At 36.4% G+C, this 20,115-nt stretch overlaps 1 protein-coding gene and 1 long non-coding RNA gene across 2 annotated transcripts; both read left to right on the top strand.

Annotated features, from left to right (window-relative positions):
• Positions 1-202: 202 nt before the first annotated feature.
• LOC132607225 (uncharacterized) lies at positions 203-7,638 on the top strand. Its single transcript, XR_009570223.1, has 3 exons — positions 203-390; positions 1,287-5,167; positions 6,064-7,638. It is a non-coding gene; the product is annotated as an uncharacterized LOC132607225 (long non-coding RNA).
• Positions 7,639-16,138: 8,500 nt separating this feature from the next.
• LOC132607224 (receptor-like kinase TMK3) lies at positions 16,139-19,783 on the top strand. Its single transcript, XM_060321100.1, has 2 exons — positions 16,139-18,693; positions 19,094-19,783. Exons 1-2 carry the CDS (start codon positions 16,377-16,379, stop codon positions 19,603-19,605), a joined length of 2,829 nt encoding a protein of 942 aa, XP_060177083.1. The 5' UTR covers positions 16,139-16,376; the 3' UTR covers positions 19,606-19,783.
• Positions 19,784-20,115: the final 332 nt, after the last annotated feature.

The raw sequence follows: 20,115 nt of genomic DNA, 5'->3' as shown, positions 1-20,115 counted from the left end.
CATGATATTTAAGTCAAATTGATGACTAAGGAACTCATTTATCATCTTTCAAACTTGAGAAACTTAGAGATAGAGAGAGGAGCTCTCAAGCTTAGAGAGAGAGAAGTTCCCGGCGGCACTATTCACGGCGGCGCCACTGTTCACGGCGCCGCCACTGTTCACGCGCACTGTTCATGCCGCTACTATTCACGCAGGCACTGTTCACGCGCCACTGTTCACGGCCAAGAGGAGAAAAATCCAACCCCATTTCTAGCCTTCCCAAAAATAATTCCTTGGTGTTAACCCACTATTTGGAGGTCCCTAAGTAGCGTGGAAGCATTATTGGAGCGATCAAACCATCCATTTTTGTAAATCGCAAACCCTAACTTTCTTGTGGAGTAGAGAACAAAGGTAAGAATTTCTATTGTTTTATGGGTTATAAATTTTTTATGCATATTTTGGTATGTTAATATGGATGAAATTGGTGAAATATTGTATGTTGGAAGTGGGTTGTGTGCTTGGGGAGCTAGCCGTGTAAATGGGTGTGTGATTGGGTTAATGAATAAAATTTTTGTAGCATGTTTGATTGTTGTAGAGTGGAGAAGAGAATAAAAATCATCAATATACGTATATGTGTGTAGTGTGGCCGTGTATAGCCCCAATGTTTGGCAAAGGATGAATCAATATCGCTTAGTGTTTTAGTTGTCGTCGTTATGAATTCTAGTTTGGAAATGAGAGTTTAATGTCCCAAATTGATATGGTGAATGTTGCGGACTGATTTGGAGAATTTTGTGAAATTAATGCAATCTTTATATTTATGAGAATTATATCGTTATAGTGTGGATTGTTGATACAAATCATGACTTAAAAATGAGGAATGTGGTAAAGGGGCTGCTCTCGGTTTTTGGGGCTGTTTTCGGCCCAATTTGGAGAAATTGTTGGATCGTTGGAAATATTATGTGAATTACTTAGAATGTTCTTGAATGTTGTTAGTATGGGTTTGGGTTAGTAGTTGAATGTATAGGCGTTGATGTTGGCTTGAAGGTAAGCCGTTGAATTGAATATTTGAAAAGTTGTCGAATGATGAAAAAGAGAGTATTAATGTAATATTGTCTTTCAGATTGGTTATTGGAGTTGCTAGGTTGGTTATTGTGGTTGTTGTTGTTGATTTTGAGCGAGTTAAATTCTCGGGTTGGCATATTTACAGGGGAAATGCTGCCGAATTTTCTGTAGAATTTAATGTTAGTTTGGAATGAATGGCTTAAGTGCCTATGTTTAATATTGGATATTCGTTGGCATATTTGTAGACCTTGGGGAGCCCGAGGCGTAGATTGGGATTTACTTTAGATTGGTTATCTTGGAGTGCGTACGAGGTATGTAAAGCTCCAACCTTCCTTCTTTTGGCATGCCTTAGTTTTGGATAGGCTAGATTACGAGCCTTTAGGGAAATCCTATGATTCTAAATCCGAGCATGTTATGATCCGTATATGTTCCTTGGCACTCTTATGTATAATTTGATGAAATATGAACCTTTATGTATTTGAAATAATCGCTTTCCGAACTTTGCACAAAAAGGTTTTCACTTTAAAGAATTTCGTAATTTTTGAATGCCATATATTTCACATAAAGGCTCGGATTGTTTTGATATTTTCGTATGAGTTTGCATGGCCTATAATGAGTATGTTTTCCATAAGTGGGCCCGACTCGGGAAAATACCCGTCCGTGGGTCCCGCGACTTTCCTTTATGTAATTCGGACGACTTTTGAAAGAATTTGGTATGATTATCATTTCAAATTTCAAGTATGGTCATTTACTTATATTTGAGTCTATGATAATGATTTTATGCATATGGTTACTCATGACTCTGCTCGTGCGTTTTGTTATATCTTTCGCCGGTTCCCGGGCCGGTTCTGTTATCGTGCGCATTTTGATATACTCCGGAGTTATGCTGTGTTATGGTTCTCCGAGCTACTCGCTAATGAGGGTCGGGTTCCACATATATTTGGTGTTATGCTGTGTATGGCGGTATGTTGTGATGTGATATGTGACGGGGATACGGAGATTTGAAACTTTCTGGTGTTATGCTGTGTTATGGCGCCATCGACGGGTGGGCGACCATATTCTTCTGTACCCTATGCATTACTTACATATTTTTGAAAGTAAGCAAATTTTGATATGTTGGATTTGCACTTATGTTTGGTACTTCCATTTCGCTTATGTCTCAGATTTGCTTTCTGTATATTCTGCTTTGCATACTCAGTACATATTTCGTACTGACCCCCTTTCTTCGGGGGGCTGCGTTTCATGCCCGCAGGTACAGACGCACAGTTTGGTGATCTACCCATTTAGGACATCCTCTTCTGCTGTTTGGAGTGCTCTTCTCATTTCAGAGCACACATTTTGGTATACATTTGTTCGCTATGTATATATGTATTTGTTCAGGGGCACGGCGGGGCCCTGTCCCGCCATATGATTCTGTCGGTCTGTTTAGAGGTCTGTGGACGTGTTTGTGGGTTAGGGTCTTTCTGTATGGATGTATGTACATGTCGTTTGGGCGATCCCATACGCCGAGGCGGCCGGTCCGCATATGTTGTTTGGGCGATCCTATACGCCGAGGCGGCCGGTCCGCATATGTTTATGTATTGCTTGGTTAGCCCTGTGTGGCTTTTGTTGGTATTTTCTGCGTGCAGGGTATATTGGATAGTCCGTAAAACAAAGGAAACTCTGCCGAAATTTTTCTGGAAATTACCTAAATCTGAAATAAAGCCTTGTCGGCTTCCGCCATATACTAGAATGAGTTGATAGAATTTGAGATAATATTTGATAGATGGGTTCGGGTGCCCAGATCGGGCACTAGTCACGGCCTACGGGGTTGGGTCGTGACAGAAGTGGTATCAGAGCAGTTTGTCCTTGGGATGTCTACAGACCGTGTCTCGTAGAGTCTTGTTTATCGGTGTGTTGTGCACCACATCTATAAACAGGAGGCTACAGGACATTTAGGGTGTTTCCTTTCTTTGAATCTTAGATCGTGCGATAGAGCCAGCCGTAGGAAATGAATCTCTTTTTCTACTAACCTTTAATTTCAGCTGGAGGACGGTATCGACGTAAGAAAGTGACCGATGATGTTGGAAGCTATACCGTACACAGGTAAGAGATGGTATGAAAGATGTATATCGGGAAAACTATTTGAAGTATGATGGAAATATAAAGTTGAAGATTGAAAAGAAAAATAAACAGGAAGATGTCACCGGTGCCGTTTGAGTTGGGCATGTGAGGTAAGCCTCGACATCTGTATACTTTTATTTGCAAATCTTAGCCCCGTGTGGCTATGAGACGACATGATGTGATATATGTATACGTATATGTGTTGGCCCTATGAGGCCTGGTTGGTATTTCCTGTGTACCGGTTTTGGAATAGTAAGAAATACAGAGGAACCTCTGCCCAAATTTTGCCAGAAATATAAAGAGAGAAAATGAGATATAAGTTCTTACCATGTTTTGAAAGTCGATACCGATAGGGTAAATCCATTATGTGGGATTAAAGTTTAAGAGATGCCCTCCATGGCATTCGTAAGAAGCATTATCCTTGATTGGGAAATTTTATTCCGATAAAGTATATATGAGTAGCAAATTCGTAATTTGTTTAAATGGATCAGAATATGTTCCAACCACATTTTTGCTTCAGAAAAGCCTATGTTGAAGGGCAAAAATGTCCAACGATTAAGTTTCGATTCATTTGAAGAATACTAAATGTATAACAGGCAGTTGGGAATTGAATGGTTCGCTTACGACTCAAAAGAAATATATATATATATATGTATAAATATGGAGGTAATTATGTGAATTAAGTACCAAAGGATTTCGCGATGTTCGTCGGATTTTAATGTTCTTTTGCTGGTGGTTGGAGAATGCCTTACAGTAATATTTTATCAGTCTTCATTGACTAATTGGAGATAGGAATTGTGGATGAAAACTTAAATTTGTGGGCTGTTTAAAATTATATATGTATATGCATGAGGAGAAAAATATTGAGGATTTATAAGGGGCGACACGGTGACTATATAGTCAGAAAAGTAAAAGAATTCTCTCTAGATCGGGGTGAGACCCGCTACGAGAACGTTTTGAAAATATGTAAGACCCCGATTTGCCTTAAATTACGTGATAAAGGTCGCGTGGGCTGAGACGGATTAGATTAGTGAAAAAGAACAAAGAGCAACGCTGCTCCAGAATTGGAATGAGTTTGAACAGATGATTGAAGACGCTTTGTAAAAGAAATGACCTAGGAAGCTGAGGAGCAGATGAAGAAAAAGTATCCTCACCTATTTCCGGTACCTACAGATAATCCAAATCCTTTGTTTGACTATGTTGATTTGTGAAAGACGTGTATGTGTGGCTATAAAAGAAACTCCCCCGAATTGTTAGTGAGACCCGTGGAATTAATCTAACATTCGAGGACGAATGTTCTTAAGGGGGGGAGGATGTTATATCCCGTAATTTTATACGTCGAGTTATTCGCAAAAGAATCGACTCAAGTTAAAGACGGGATCATTTTCGGACACGAAGTAGAAATCTTTAATTTCCGATTTCTATTAGAACAAGAATTGCTTATAAATTTTACTTAGTGTATAAATATTAATGGAGATTAGGGATTAATTAACCATGATTAGATTATTAAGTGGGGATTAAAAAAATTAATTATTCACTAATTAGGCACTAGTGGTCGTGTGGGCCCCATCAAGACATGTGGCCAAATTTTATTGGCTCAAGCCATGAGTGGGACATGTGTCCAATTAGTAGGCATGATATTTAAGTCAAATTGATGACTAAGGAACTCATTTATCATCTTTCAAACTTGAGAAACTTAGAGATAGAGAGAGGAGCTCTCAAGCTTAGAGAGAGAGAAGTTCCCGGCGGCACTATTCACGGCGGCGCCACTGTTCACGGCGCCGCCACTGTTCACGCGCACTGTTCATGCCGCTACTATTCACGCCGGCACTGTTCACGCGCCACTGTTCACGGCCAAGAGGAGAAAAATCCAACCCCATTTCTAGCCTTCCCAAAAATAATTCCTTGGTGTTAACCCACTATTTGGAGGTCCCTAAGTAGCGTGGAAGCATTATTGGAGCGATCAAACCATCCATTTTTGTAAATCGCAAACCCTAACTTTCTTGTGGAGTAGAGAACAAAGGTAAGAATTTCTATTGTTTTATGGGTTATAAATTTTTTATGCATATTTTGGTATGTTAATATGGATGAAATTGGTGAAATATTGTATGTTGGAAGTGGGTTGTGTGCTTGGGGAGCTAGCCGTGTAAATGGGTGTGTGATTGGGTTAATGAATAAAATTTTTGTAGCATGTTTGATTGTTGTAGAGTGGAGAAGAGAATAAAAATCATCAATATACGTATATGTGTGTAGTGTGGCCGTGTATAGCCCCAATGTTTGGCAAAGGATGAATCAATATCGCTTAGTGTTTTAGTTGTCGTCGTTATGAATTCTAGTTTGGAAATGAGAGTTTAATGTCCCAAATTGATATGGTGAATGTTGCGGACTGATTTGGAGAATTTTGTGAAATTAATGCAATCTTTATATTTATGAGAATTATATCGTTATAGTGTGGATTGTTGATACAAATCATGACTTAAAAATGAGGAATGTGGTAAAGGGGCTGCTCTCGGTTTTTGGGGCTGTTTTCGGCCCAATTTGGAGAAATTGTTGGATCGTTGGAAATATTATGTGAATTACTTAGAATGTTCTTGAATGTTGTTAGTATGGGTTTGGGTTAGTAGTTGAATGTATAGGCGTTGATGTTGGCTTGAAGGTAAGCCGTTGAATTGAATATTTGAAAAGTTGTCGAATGATGAAAAAGAGAGTATTAATGTAATATTGTCTTTCAGATTGGTTATTGGAGTTGCTAGGTTGGTTATTGTGGTTGTTGTTGTTGATTTTGAGCGAGTTAAATTCTCGGGTTGGCATATTTACAGGGGAAATGCTGCCGAATTTTCTGTAGAATTTAATGTTAGTTTGGAATGAATGGCTTAAGTGCCTATGTTTAATATTGGATATTCGTTGGCATATTTGTAGACCTTGGGGAGCCCGAGGCGTAGATTGGGATTTACTTTAGATTGGTTATCTTGGAGTGCGTACGAGGTATGTAAAGCTCCAACCTTCCTTCTTTTGGCATGCCTTAGTTTTGGATAGGCTAGATTACGAGCCTTTAGGGAAATCCTATGATTCTAAATCCGAGCATGTTATGATCCGTATATGTTCCTTGGCACTCTTATGTATAATTTGATGAAATATGAACCTTTATGTATTTGAAATAATCGCTTTCCGAACTTTGCACAAAAAGGTTTTCACTTTAAAGAATTTCGTAATTTTTGAATGCCATATATTTCACATAAAGGCTCGGATTGTTTTGATATTTTCGTATGAGTTTGCATGGCCTATAATGAGTATGTTTTCCATAAGTGGGCCCGACTCGGGAAAATACCCGTCCGTGGGTCCCGCGACTTTCCTTTATGTAATTCGGACGACTTTTGAAAGAATTTGGTATGATTATCATTTCAAATTTCAAGTATGGTCATTTACTTATATTTGAGTCTATGATAATGATTTTATGCATATGGTTACTCATGACTCTGCTCGTGCGTTTTGTTATATCTTTCGCCGGTTCCCGGGCCGGTTCTGTTATCGTGCGCATTTTGATATACTCCGGAGTTATGCTGTGTTATGGTTCTCCGAGCTACTCGCTAATGAGGGTCGGGTTCCACATATATTTGGTGTTATGCTGTGTATGGCGGTATGTTGTGATGTGATATGTGACGGGGATACGGAGATTTGAAACTTTCTGGTGTTATGCTGTGTTATGGCGCCATCGACGGGTGGGCGACCATATTCTTCTGTACCCTATGCATTACTTACATATTTTTGAAAGTAAGCAAATTTTGATATGTTGGATTTGCACTTATGTTTGGTACTTCCATTTCGCTTATGTCTCAGATTTGCTTTCTGTATATTCTGCTTTGCATACTCAGTACATATTTCGTACTGACCCCCTTTCTTCGGGGGGCTGCGTTTCATGCCCGCAGGTACAGACGCACAGTTTGGTGATCTACCCATTTAGGACATCCTCTTCTGCTGTTTGGAGTGCTCTTCTCATTTCAGAGCACACATTTTGGTATACATTTGTTCGCTATGTATATATGTATTTGTTCAGGGGCACGGCGGGGCCCTGTCCCGCCATATGATTCTGTCGGTCTGTTTAGAGGTCTGTGGACGTGTTTGTGGGTTAGGGTCTTTCTGTATGGATGTATGTACATGTCGTTTGGGCGATCCCATACGCCGAGGCGGCCGGTCCGCATATGTTGTTTGGGCGATCCTATACGCCGAGGCGGCCGGTCCGCATATGTTTATGTATTGCTTGGTTAGCCCTGTGTGGCTTTTGTTGGTATTTTCTGCGTGCAGGGTATATTGGATAGTCCGTAAAACAAAGGAAACTCTGCCGAAATTTTTCTGGAAATTACCTAAATCTGAAATAAAGCCTTGTCGGCTTCCGCCATATACTAGAATGAGTTGATAGAATTTGAGATAATATTTGATAGATGGGTTCGGGTGCCCAGATCGGGCACTAGTCACGGCCTACGGGGTTGGGTCGTGACAGTAGTAGAATTCAGAAATTTACTCCTGAATTAGTCAACCTTTAAACTTTACTCCCGAAGTGGTAAAACTTGAAAATTTACTCCCGAAGCAGTAAAACTCTGAAACTTTACTCCTGAAGCAGAAAGAATTACCAAAATATATGAGAAATACTCTAAAGCAATGTAATCTTGTGTTTGAGCAAAATAACGAGCTATTGATAAGCGTCGTATTTCAAGCATATTTAAATAATCAGGTTTCATTTCCCGAAGTGAATGAATAAATACCACAACTTATCTCCTGGAGAGATAAAATACAAGGAATGTAGATGTTATATTCTGGTGGTATGAAATTCAGACATTGCTACATGTACCTGTCGTACGTCGAAATATATTTCTAAGGCAAAAGGAAGTAGAGTAGAATGCTTTCTCCTATAACCACATTAATATATTATGGTTAGTTGTTATTGATTTCCTTGAAGGAAATAACAATTAATGTATTTCTTTATGAAGGATTTGATTATTATGTGTTTGAGCTTAGATACAAAATACTCAGTTAATGATGAATCTCCCTGAATGAGATGTTTGAAATATTGAAGTTTAGAATTCAATGTTTATTTCGTGACACCAGTAGTGTCGAAATTTGCTTTCATGATACCAGAAGTATTTAAGAAATATTTGGTAATAGAAATTAACGATCAAAGGCTCCAGAAGAGCTAATTATTTATTTACAAGTATCATGACACTAGCAGTGTCCAAATAATATATGATTATGGTGAACAAATTGATGTCTCTCGAAGAGCTTATATATGATAGTACCATTCATCTCAGATCATAATTATTTCGATCGGAAAATAAATTATAGTAAACCTGAAGTTTACTAGCAAGAAAAATGGTCATCATATTGAGACTATAGATGATTGGAAGATTGAATATCTCCAACTTATTACGGGTAGGGTCACGTGTGTAAAGCGTTACCTGAGCATGATGAGATCGCATGTCACAATAAACCAGAAGTTTTGACATAGAATTTCATGCAATAGTAAACCAGAAGTTTATTAAAAGAAATAGCACTCGTCATAGTAAACTTGAAGTTTACGTGTACAGATAATTTTATCAGTTGACAAGACCATTTTTATCGTCCTGATTTAAATCTGATGTGCTAATTGAGTATTAAAAAAACATATTGAAGAACTAGAAGATTCTTCAAGAATTTGTTTGTGTTGCTTGTTCTCATGATAAGTTGATTACACCAGCTAATGTTGGGACTGAATCCCCAAAATTCTGAAAAATATAAAAGGTGAATGTGGGCCCCTTCACCTGCAATGTGATGTCTTAAATAGGTGCATCTATTTAAGACAGTCACGTGTATGTTTATTGTCAACTGGCAGTTTGACATTTACAAAGTTGCTTGCTCAAAATAATTGAGTTGGAAGCACAATTTTCAAAATATGTAATCAAGACAATCATCTTGATAATGCTGGTTTATATCTAAGTTGGTTTGGCATTGGATGCCTCCATAATACAGCTAAACCATTGCTTATGAGAACAGAGTTTCAGATGTTGGTCTGAGATATGATATATTGCATACAACAACACTTGTATGCTTCAGATCAATAAATTTTGATAAATTCTCCCCTCATATTTGGTTCAGGGTCAGGAACTAGATATTTTCATCTTTTAGCATTTGATGTGCGGTACATGATTACTGGATATACCATGATGCACACAGATGGATTTTCCCAAAGAAAATGGGGACATATGTCACTAAAATAAGGGGGAGAGAATAAGCAGCTAAGAAATTTGTTGTGAATTATCATCAGTATGATCCTCAGATAATTCAAGTCAAATGCTGGAAGCATTTGCTGACCCAACTATTTCATATTTCATCTGCATAATGCTCTTAATGTCCCTGAAGGACAAAGTCTATAGCGTGCATGGAGCATGGTAGACCAATCGGTTCCAAATATAATAATCCTTGAAAAAAGGAGGAGCAAATGATCATAATAAGGAGACAATGTGCTCTTGAAGAGCTACGACATAATACTTCATAAACCTTATGGGAGGTTCAGGTACCTGAAAATAATGAAGTGATGAGATCTCAGTAAGTTATGTCGAATTGCGAACCGATACAATATGATATCTTGTCGACAATATACAATATAGCGCGCAATATTGTATAAGGTTGTGAGGATTTGATTTCTACGTCTCTTAAAGCATGTTGACGTAGAATAATTACCAAGTAAAATGATGCATTTTGGTAAACATTAGGGACAGCAGTCCAAACAACAGAAGATGTCACATTATTTATACTGATGGATGCTGTCACGGCCTATGTGGCTTACTTGATGAAATTTATATGAAAATTCCTGAAGGATATAAAATGCCTGAAGCATTTGGTTTAAAGTCTCGGGAAATTTATTCAATCAGATTACAAAGATCATTATATGATTTAAAATAATCAGGGTGTATGTGGTATAATCGCCTAAGTGAGTACTTGATAAATGAAGGATATATAAATGATGTCATTTGTCCATGTGTTTTTATTAAGAAAACAAAATCAGGGTTCATTATACTTGCTGTTTATGTTGATGACATAAACCTCATTGGAACTCCAGAAGAGCTCCAAAAGGCGATTGAATATTTGAAGAAAGAATTTGAGATGAAAGATCTCGGACAGACAAAACTCTGTCTTGGTCTGCAAATTGAACATTTCGCAAAAGGGATCTTTATCCATCAATCTGCCTATACTGAGAAAGTTCTAAATCGGTTTTACATGGACAATTCGCATCCTTTAAGTACTCCTATGGTTGTACGCTCACTTGAAGTGAGCAAAGATCCGTTCCGACCTCAGGAAAAAAACGAAGAGCTACTTGGTCCTGAAGTACCATATCTTAGTGCAATAGGTGCACTTATGTATCTTGCTAATGCTACAAGACCTGACATAGCATTTTCTGTTAATTTGCTAGCAAGATATAGCTCTTCTCCTACACGGAGGCATTGGAACGGGATTAAGCATATATTGCGATATCTGAAGGGAACTAGCGATATGGGTCTGTTTTATACTAACAAAGGTAGTACAGATCTTGTTGGCTATGCAGTTGCAGGTTGTTTATCTGATCCACATAAAGCTCGATCTCAAACGGGCTATCTGTTTACATACGGAGGTACTGCTATATCATGGCGATCGACCAAGCAGTCCATTGTTGCTACTTCTTCAAATCATGCTAAGATAATCGCTATTCATGAAGCAAGTAGAGAATGTGTGTGGTTGAGATCAGTGATACATTTCATCAGAGAAAGATGTGGTTTGAAGTGTGATACAAAAATACCCACAGTATTATATGAAGATAATGCTGCATGCATAACTCAATTAAAAGGAGGTTTCATAAAAGGAGATAGAACGAAGCACATTTCACCAAAGTTATTTTTCACACATGATCTCCAGAAGAATGGTGATATTGATGTGCAACAAATCCGTTCAAGTGACAATCCTGCAGATTTGTTCACTAAATCTTTGCCAACTTCAACTCTTGAGAAGATGATATTCAAGATTGGAATGCGAAGACTCCGACATCTGAATCTTGGTCTTCGTCAGGAGGAGTGAAATACGCGTTTGAAAACCGTGCGGAGCCTGAAGTCTCCAAAGCGGACAGTTTATACAAGTAGAGCTATGGTGCCTGGTGGCCCTCCTACCTTCGTATACGCGTTTGAAAACCGTGCGGAGCCTGAAGTCTCCAAAGCGGACAGTTTATACAAGTCGAGCTATGGTGCCTGGTGGCCCTCCTCCCTTCGTATACGCGTTTTAAAGTCGTGAGGTACGCCAAAGCGGACAATATGTACAAGCAGTTTATAACAGCATCGATATTAGTACTTGTTACAAAGAATCTACCTCATGTGCTATGATTGACAACAACTTTCTTAGATTGAGCAAACTTTTGCTTTGGCATATTTTCATGATTAAAGTCCTGAAGTATTGACCAGACTGGCACTCTATTTCTTTTTTGCTTAGGTTAGTGGTGAATGAACCACTAAAAACTTACTCCCTCCGTCCCATAATAAGTGTCACTTTAGCCAAAAATACACATGTTAAGAATCAATAATGCAATGTGAAGTTTACCAAATTACTCCTATATAATAAAAATAAATAAATTTTACCTTTTGATTAGAGCATGCACTAGAAGTAAACCTTTTGACATTGAGAATCCAACATACCAAGTTACTATGTGGCTTTTCAATCATCATTTAGATGTTACTTTATTGTCTAAGGGTAATTAGAAAAAACTAGTCAATTTATGTCTTGATTTCCTAAGGTGACGCTTATTATGGGATAAACAAATTTGACTAAGATGACACTTATTATGGGACGGAGGAAGTATTGGTTAAGAGGGTGATGTCACAGTCGAATTAGTCGATAACACACAGTGTTATTTATTTTGATACAAATTTATTCTTTAAGCTACACCATATCGAGCTTTTGTAAGTTCGCGTATCATCCTAATTAACTTGTATTCTATCTTAAATAGTAGCATTTTACTTCACTTTTCTTCCCTTTACAATATGAATTTTGTCTAAGGTGTCATATGCACCCTTTATTTGAAAGCTTGTATGTCCTTCTTCTTTTTAGTTTGATTTGCCTACAATCATCCCGCGTGAGTCCGATTCTAATATTATATTTTTCACACTCTAAACTTGTGACATTTATTCTCCGTTTTTTACGCAATAAACCTCATGGATTTGCCCCTTGGGGCTTGGGCTATGCAACACATTGAACTAAAAAGTGTATTTTGTAAATAATTGTGTTATGTCTTATATGGCATTTCACTTTCATTTCTTTGTTCCATGTAAGATTTGCTTCATGTGTCATATGCTCCTTTTTTTTTTTTTGTTTTTTTCTCAAAAATTTGTTAGCCTATAAGCTTACTTGTCCTCCTCGACCCACCTACATGGTGAGCATCACAAGTGAGCCCATGAACAAGGGCGGGAAAGAAAAAGCGGAAAATGAATTAAACACATATAAGTAATGTGCAATTAATTTTTAAAATGTATGTCTAACTTCATGAAAGAACATTTCGTTTATTTCTTGGAAGGCTAGTTAGTCTAATTTTCCCTAATTAGTCTAAGGCAATCTTGTTTTCTTGACTGTTACATCTAACTTTTATTGTGTACGGTTTAAAAAAGTTTTACTAATTGTCTTTAATGCATGAGCACAAAGATAGAAATTTTAATATAATTTAGTGTTGAAAATCTTTCACATTACTTTATTATTTTCCTCTTTCCTTTCCCCAGTCCTTTATACAATGAAAATTTCTTTTTTTTAAGAAAAGCGAAAAGTAGTGATCCTTCCAATAACGATGTAAGTGTCACTTAAAACTTTAGATAAAGACACAATCTTTTTTTTTTTTTTAAGCAACCACTAAGTATTCTTAGTGGAGGGATATTTTATTAAATAATAGAAAAACAAGTCTTACAAAGTAAAAGCAAACAAAATAATCTTTTTCTCAATCTAACTAAGACAATTTTTCTTTCAATTAAATAATTAATAACTTAAACATTTTTAGTTAAGGAAAACAGAAAAAAAATATATAGAAGTGCTACATTGGCCTCAACTTTTTGACCCTTTAAACTCAAGCAACCCTCTCATGCAACAAACAAAAAGTAATGCTACGTGAGATATGTGGGGGCCTTATTTTGTCTGCTTTTTTGGGGTGCTTTGCACCATCAGGTCCTATCAATAAAAAATAGGAGAAATATATTTAAAAAAATGTTTCTTTTTATTTTTCAATTATTATGATATAATTTAATCCAGAATTAACTGTAAAAGGGATTTACAAGTCGTAATGAAGTACAGTATATGTATAAAAGGGTATAAATATTGTCCATTATAGCACTAGTGTTTGTGAGGTGAATGATTGATCGAATATGTCCAATAACGTGCATTGATTATATTGATCAATATATTATCACATGGATAGTCTAAGGAATTTTTTTAATTAGTTAATTTTTATTTTATTTTTTGTTTTATTGACAGGAAATCAAATGCTTCAAACGTAAAAGACAAGATTCAATCGTAACGCTGTTTGTCCTGTTGAACTTAAAAAGTTATCCTATTTTTAAACATCACATATAAAATAAAAGATGATAAGATAATTATTTGTTCTCTTGAAAAAGTTAAAAGAGGTAGAATTTAAAGGCATCACAGCGTAGAAAACGAGAATCCAGAACCAATAAGCAATTACATTCCTGTTTTCTTGTGAAACTTAACATATGAGTAGTATTTTAATAAATTTATCTAAAAAAAAAAGAATTAAGGAAAAAAATATAGGATACTTGAACTTATTTTCCTTTACGAAATTTTGGTGGTAATTAGCATCGGTTAGATGAAAAATTGAGTGAAAAATCACAAATAATATAAGTTTTACAAAACTCAAGTAGTCCAAGGTGGGTGAATAGAAAGAAAATATTTTTTTATATAATCATTCGATATCTGTAACCTATCGATTTGATTAGTTCGGATTCGTGTTGTGTTGAGTAAACTAAAGGTGGAAACGTTCCACATAAAGAGTTTCTCCATTCTCAAGACTCAAACTTGAGATCTCTAATTCGGAGTGAACTAATTCTATTCATCTACACATCTTTTTAGGGGTCTAAGTGATATTCCTCTGATATTGAGGGGGTGAAGTTTATATTTTCGTGAAAAGACAATTTCAAAAACAGTCGCCACATGCTGGGAAGTGGTCTCTTAATTATTGACCACTGACGAGGTATGGTGGTAATGTGCTATCCACGTTGATCGGCTTAATTACAACTAATTTATGGTTAAACTTGCTTGTAATTTCATTTAATACGAGAAAAACAGCAGCATGGCATTTGTTGTATTAAAAAAATAGCTTTTCCGAAAACTAGTGGCATCTAATTTGGAAAATAGAATTGTTGTTTCGTAAATCAAACCAAAATACATGTATTGAAACAAAACAAAAGAAAACTACTTTCACAAATTAGATATATATATATATATATATATACATAAGATGTCTTCTCAATTATTAATAATCAAAAGTCAGTATATCAGAAATAAAATATGGTGGAACAGACTCCCATTCCATCGAATCAAGCATAAAAACGGCAACTCTAGCTAAAGCGTGAGTAGCTTGATTCGTTGATTTTCTGAATAGAGAAACTTGACACTAATTGAGAACCTTTCATTAATATCTTACAATCACAAACAAGAGAATCAAAATAAGAATTATTTGAAATGTTTCCTACAAGAGCTTGATGAACTAGCTGATTATCTGTCTCAATCACCACACGACTATTGGCAAAGCCACTCTTCAACTATATTATTTCGATCCTTATTTTATTTCATAAGTTATTTTTAACCTGCACGTCTTTTTCTTACCTTTAATTTTCATACTTAATGAAATAAATGAATTTCAGTGAATGTGAATTTTATTACACAGAAAGCGAAGGCCGAGCAATTCCAAATTCTTTTTCATTAAAGAAGGCAAATAAAAAGACTTGAATCATGTGGTTACAGATAATGAAATAAAATTCATTTTTCTAAAAAGACAATGATGTCCCTGTCATTACATTTGCTAAGGCCAATATCACTTTCTTCATAATGCCCATAAAATCAGGGCACAATTTTCCCTCCAAGCTTCACTATCTTCATTTTATATTTGCATAAAAGACCTCCTAATGGAAGATCCACTTTTTATGGTCATCACTCATCACTTGCTTCAAAATATTCACAACCAGATTTTTCTTCTTTAATTCTTTAATGTTCATTAATCATACCACTTGTATTAATTATATATTTTAAATTATACTTTGAAACGGAGCCAGATTTAGAGTTTACGGGTTCTGAATTTGTCATTAAAATTTGTTATCGTCATATCTACAGGGTTCGCAATTAAATTTTTATAAATATTTAATGAATTTTCTGATATAAACATAGTGATAAAAGTTAGTGAGTTCATTCGAACTTGTAACTAATACTCTCCCTCCTCTTCTGATTATACTGAACACAATATCGATCCTAAGGGGTCATTTGGTTATTGTTAGTTATACACCTATTAGTAATATAGAGATTAGTTATGCGGGATTGTAAGCTAATAAACATCGTACTTGATGTGCTAGATTTTATATATAACAACTAAAATGTTACTTACCGCACAAGATATACTGATTTTAATACATGAATAAATTACTTCCTAACCAACAACCAAACAACACCTAACTAGTTTGAGACTGAGACATAATTATTACTCCCTCAGTTTCATTTCCTTATTAGTTTGTGTAAAAAAGAATGACCCCTTTCTATATTTGGAAAAATTCATCTTTATGCAATGATTTATAACCACACAAAATATATGTGACTCGTTAAACACCACAAGTTTAAAAGTATTTTCTTCTTTATTAAGTTTCGTTCCAGTCAAATAGATTCACGTAAATTATGAATATCTAACTTGTTTGAAATTGAGACATAATTATTGTTTTATTATGCCACACTGAACTCCATAGTATAGAGCTTCTCACTCCAATTATCACACACTCTCTCTATCTTTATTTCTCCATTCTTGTTTGGTTGTAGTGATCTGAAACCCATGTTTCCCACCTCTCCTTGTCTAAAATCTAACATGGGGTTGTAACAAAAACAGCCAGTCATTAGTTGCCACACCAAATTAACTAACATTCTTGATTATGTGATTAATATTGTCAATACATGTCCAGTAGTTCTTAGTGTAATCATCATCATCAATGGAGGCTACTCAACAAATGGGGTTTGTTCTAGCACTCTTTCTTTCACTTCTTTCAGTTGCTTACAGTGCTACAGACCCCAATGACTTAGCCATTATCATTGAATTCAAGAAAGGATTGGAAAATTCAGAGCTTTTAAACTGGCCTGAAAATAGTAATGACCCTTGTGGTGTTCCTTCTTGGCCTCATATAATTTGCAGTGGTAACAGAATTCAACAGATTCAAGTTATGGGGTTGGGTTTAAAAGGTCCTTTACCACAGAAATTTAATCAGTTGTCTAAACTGACTAATTTGGGGTTGCAAAAGAATGAATTCAGTGGAAAGTTACCATCTTTTAGTGGTTTATCTGAATTGCGCTATGCTTTCTTGGATTTCAACAAGTTTGATAGTATTCCATCAGATTTCTTTAATGAACTTGTGAGTTTAGAAGTGTTGGCATTGGATGATAATCCTTTGAATGTTACTAATGGTTGGTCTTTGCCTAATGAGTTGCAAAATTCAGCTCAATTGACTAACCTGACTTTGGTGAACTGCAATTTGGTTGGTTCTTTGCCTGAGTTTCTTGGAAATATGTCTTCTTTAGATGTACTTTTGTTGTCAAATAATCGGCTTTCGGGGAGTATTCCGAGTAGTTTTAAGGACTCTGAGCTGAAAATGCTTTGGTTGAATGATCAGTCTGGCGATGGAATGAGTGGTTCACTTGACGTGATTTCAAGAATGAGATCACTCACAATTCTTTGGCTTCATGGGAACCATTTTTCAGGTAAAATTCCAAAGGAGATTGGTAATTTGACATATCTTCAGGATTTCAATGTTAATAGCAATGATCTTGTTGGTTTAATTCCTGAATCTTTAGCAAATATGCCATTAGGCCATCTTGATTTGAATAATAATCATTTCACGGGTCCTATTCCAAATTTCAAGGCTACAAATGTTACTTTTGAATCCAACTCTTTTTGTCAAACCAAAACTGGTTCACTTTGTGACCCTCAAGTTAATGCACTTTTAGAATTCCTTGATGAGTTGAACTATCCATCTAAACTTGTTGAATCATGGTCAGGAGATAACCCTTGTGACGGGCCGTGGTGGGGATTAAGCTGTGATATTAACCAAAAGGTTATGGTGATAAACTTGCCAAAGTCCAATCTGTCTGGAACCTTAAGTCCTTCAATTGCAAAACTAGACTCTCTTACTCATATTTATCTTGGATCTAACAATATTTCTGGTTCTGTCCCGTCGAGTTGGACTAGCTTGAAACATCTGGTTCTGCTTGATTTAAGTAATAACCACATTTCCCTTCCTCTACCAAAATTTACTGCCCCGTTGAAACTTATTCTAAGTGGAAATTCACTATTGAACTCTAGTCCTCTTAGAGCAAGCCCTTCACAAACGAATAATACTACATCCCCTGGTGCTTCATCTTATTCACCTTATTCACCCTATTCTTCGACCAATAAATCAAGCTCTTCTAAGTCAAAGTTAGTAGTTATTTTTGTGGTTCCTATTGTGTGTTTTGCACTTTTAGTTTCGCTTGCTATTCCGTTATACATTTGTATCCGGAGAAGGAGTATGGATAGGCAAAAAGGTCCAACTTCACTTGTGGTTCATCCTAGAGATCCTTCTGATTCGGATCGCATGGTCAAGATCGCAATAGCCGATGAAACTAAAAGAAGTCTTTCGATACTGACTGGAAGCGGTTCTGCTAGTGGTAAATACCCTGTGATGGAAGCTGGAAATTTGGTCATATCAGGTCAAGTACTTAGGAATGTAACTGATAACTTTGCCCCACAAAATGAACTGGGGCGTGGTGGTTTTGGGGTGGTTTATAAAGGAGAATTAGACGATGGGACGAAAATAGCTGTCAAAAGAATGGAGGCGGGAGTAATTAGTAGCAAAGCGTTGGATGAATTTCGATCTGAAATTTCTGTTCTTTCCAAAGTCAGACATAGGCATTTAGTGTCTCTAATGGGATATTCTGCTGAAGGCAATGAACGAATTTTGGTTTACGAACACATGCCACAAGGTGCTCTTAGTAAGCATCTTTTCCAATGGAAAAGCTTGAACTTAGAGCCTCTTTCCTGGAAGAGGAGGCTGAATATTGCATTAGATGTTGCTAGAGGACTGGAGTATCTACATACATTGGCTCATCAGTGCTTCATACACAGAGATCTTAAGCCCTCAAATATCTTGCTGACTGATGATTTTCGAGCAAAAGTATCAGATTTTGGACTTGTGAAACTTGCTCCTGATGGAGAAAAGAACTCTGTGGTGACCAGGCTAGCTGGAACTTTTGGATATCTAGCACCTGAATATGCAGGTAAACATTTCATTTCCTGTTCTTTTATTCCTAACATGACAACTTTTTTGTTGAAGAAGAACGCGATGTTCTGTTTGCCATTTGATGTTCTCTTTGGAATGAATACATTACATAAAACTCAGCTAGTTTGGTTGTTGTCGTCTGTTTTGGGGTCGATAAATCAAGTTCTATGGATTTGAGAATATAATTAAGTAAATAATGTGCGTTATCTCTAACATCATAATGCGATGATTTCAGTAGTATATTCAAGTTTTCGATATCTTCAAGACTACTTAGAAGTTATAACTATTATTGTAGACACCTAAAATTTGCTTAATCTTATATTTTAGTGTTATAGATGATTCTGTCGTTTCCATCTGCTGCTTGCCTAACTCATTTTGCTTGCTGTTTTGATACGCAGTTACTGGTAAAATCACTACAAAAGTCGATGTCTTTAGTTTCGGTGTGGTCCTAATGGAGTTGTTAACTGGATGGATGGCACTTGATGACGATAGACCTGATGAGAGCCAATACTTAGTTGCATGGTTCTGGAACATTAAATCCTCTAAAGAAAAACTTATGGCAGCAATCGATCCGGCTTTGGATGTGAAACAGGAGAGTACATTCGAGAGCATCTACACCATTGCTGAACTTGCTGGCCATTGCACAGCAAGAGAGCCTGGTCAACGACCCGATATGTCCCACGCTGTGAACGTGCTTGCCCCGCTTGTTGAGAAATGGAAGCCTCTTGAGGAAGATACAGACGACGATTGTGGTATTGATTATAGTCTTCCACTCGATCAAATGGTCAAAGGCTGGCAAGAATCGGAAGGAAAAGACGTGAGTTGCATTGATCTTGAAGACACTAAAGGTAGTATCCCTGCAAGGCCTACCGGATTTGCTGAGTCCTTTACATCAGTTGACGGTAGATAAAAAAGTTAGTAAATATTCCTATTCAGTAAATGTGGATAGCTTTTTGTTTTATGTTGTGTGATTTTGATCCTGTTTATCTGTGCTTTCATTCATTTTTGTTTGTAGAAATTTCAATCCAATGTATAGTATTTAAGTTCCGTGAAATGTAGATATGGTATAGTGATGAATGAAAACTGTTTATCAGCTGAGTTCTGAGGAAAATACTGTAATTCTTCCTACTCTGTGACATAAGTAGATCACAAGATCTTCATTTCCAAGATAATGAACTTGTTACTGTCCAATAATATTTCATTATAATGTGTGTTAATTTGAAATGGGCTAGGTCCATATGGTTGGAGTTACCAACTAGACTACCCTTTACAATTACAGCTACTATACGCTAGAACTTACCAGTGGTACCATCCATTGTGAACCCTAAAGATATTGATTATTGGGAGGATTTACGCCCGTCACAAATGTTCTTTTAGTTATTGGTCATTTTCACAAGAGTTGATAAAAAATAGTAACACA

This window comes from Lycium barbarum, chromosome 8, assembly GCF_019175385.1.
Source record: "Lycium barbarum isolate Lr01 chromosome 8, ASM1917538v2, whole genome shotgun sequence".
NCBI classification, from domain to species: domain Eukaryota; kingdom Viridiplantae; phylum Streptophyta; class Magnoliopsida; order Solanales; family Solanaceae; genus Lycium; species Lycium barbarum.
This window is presented reverse-complemented; position numbering and strand designations above follow the sequence as displayed.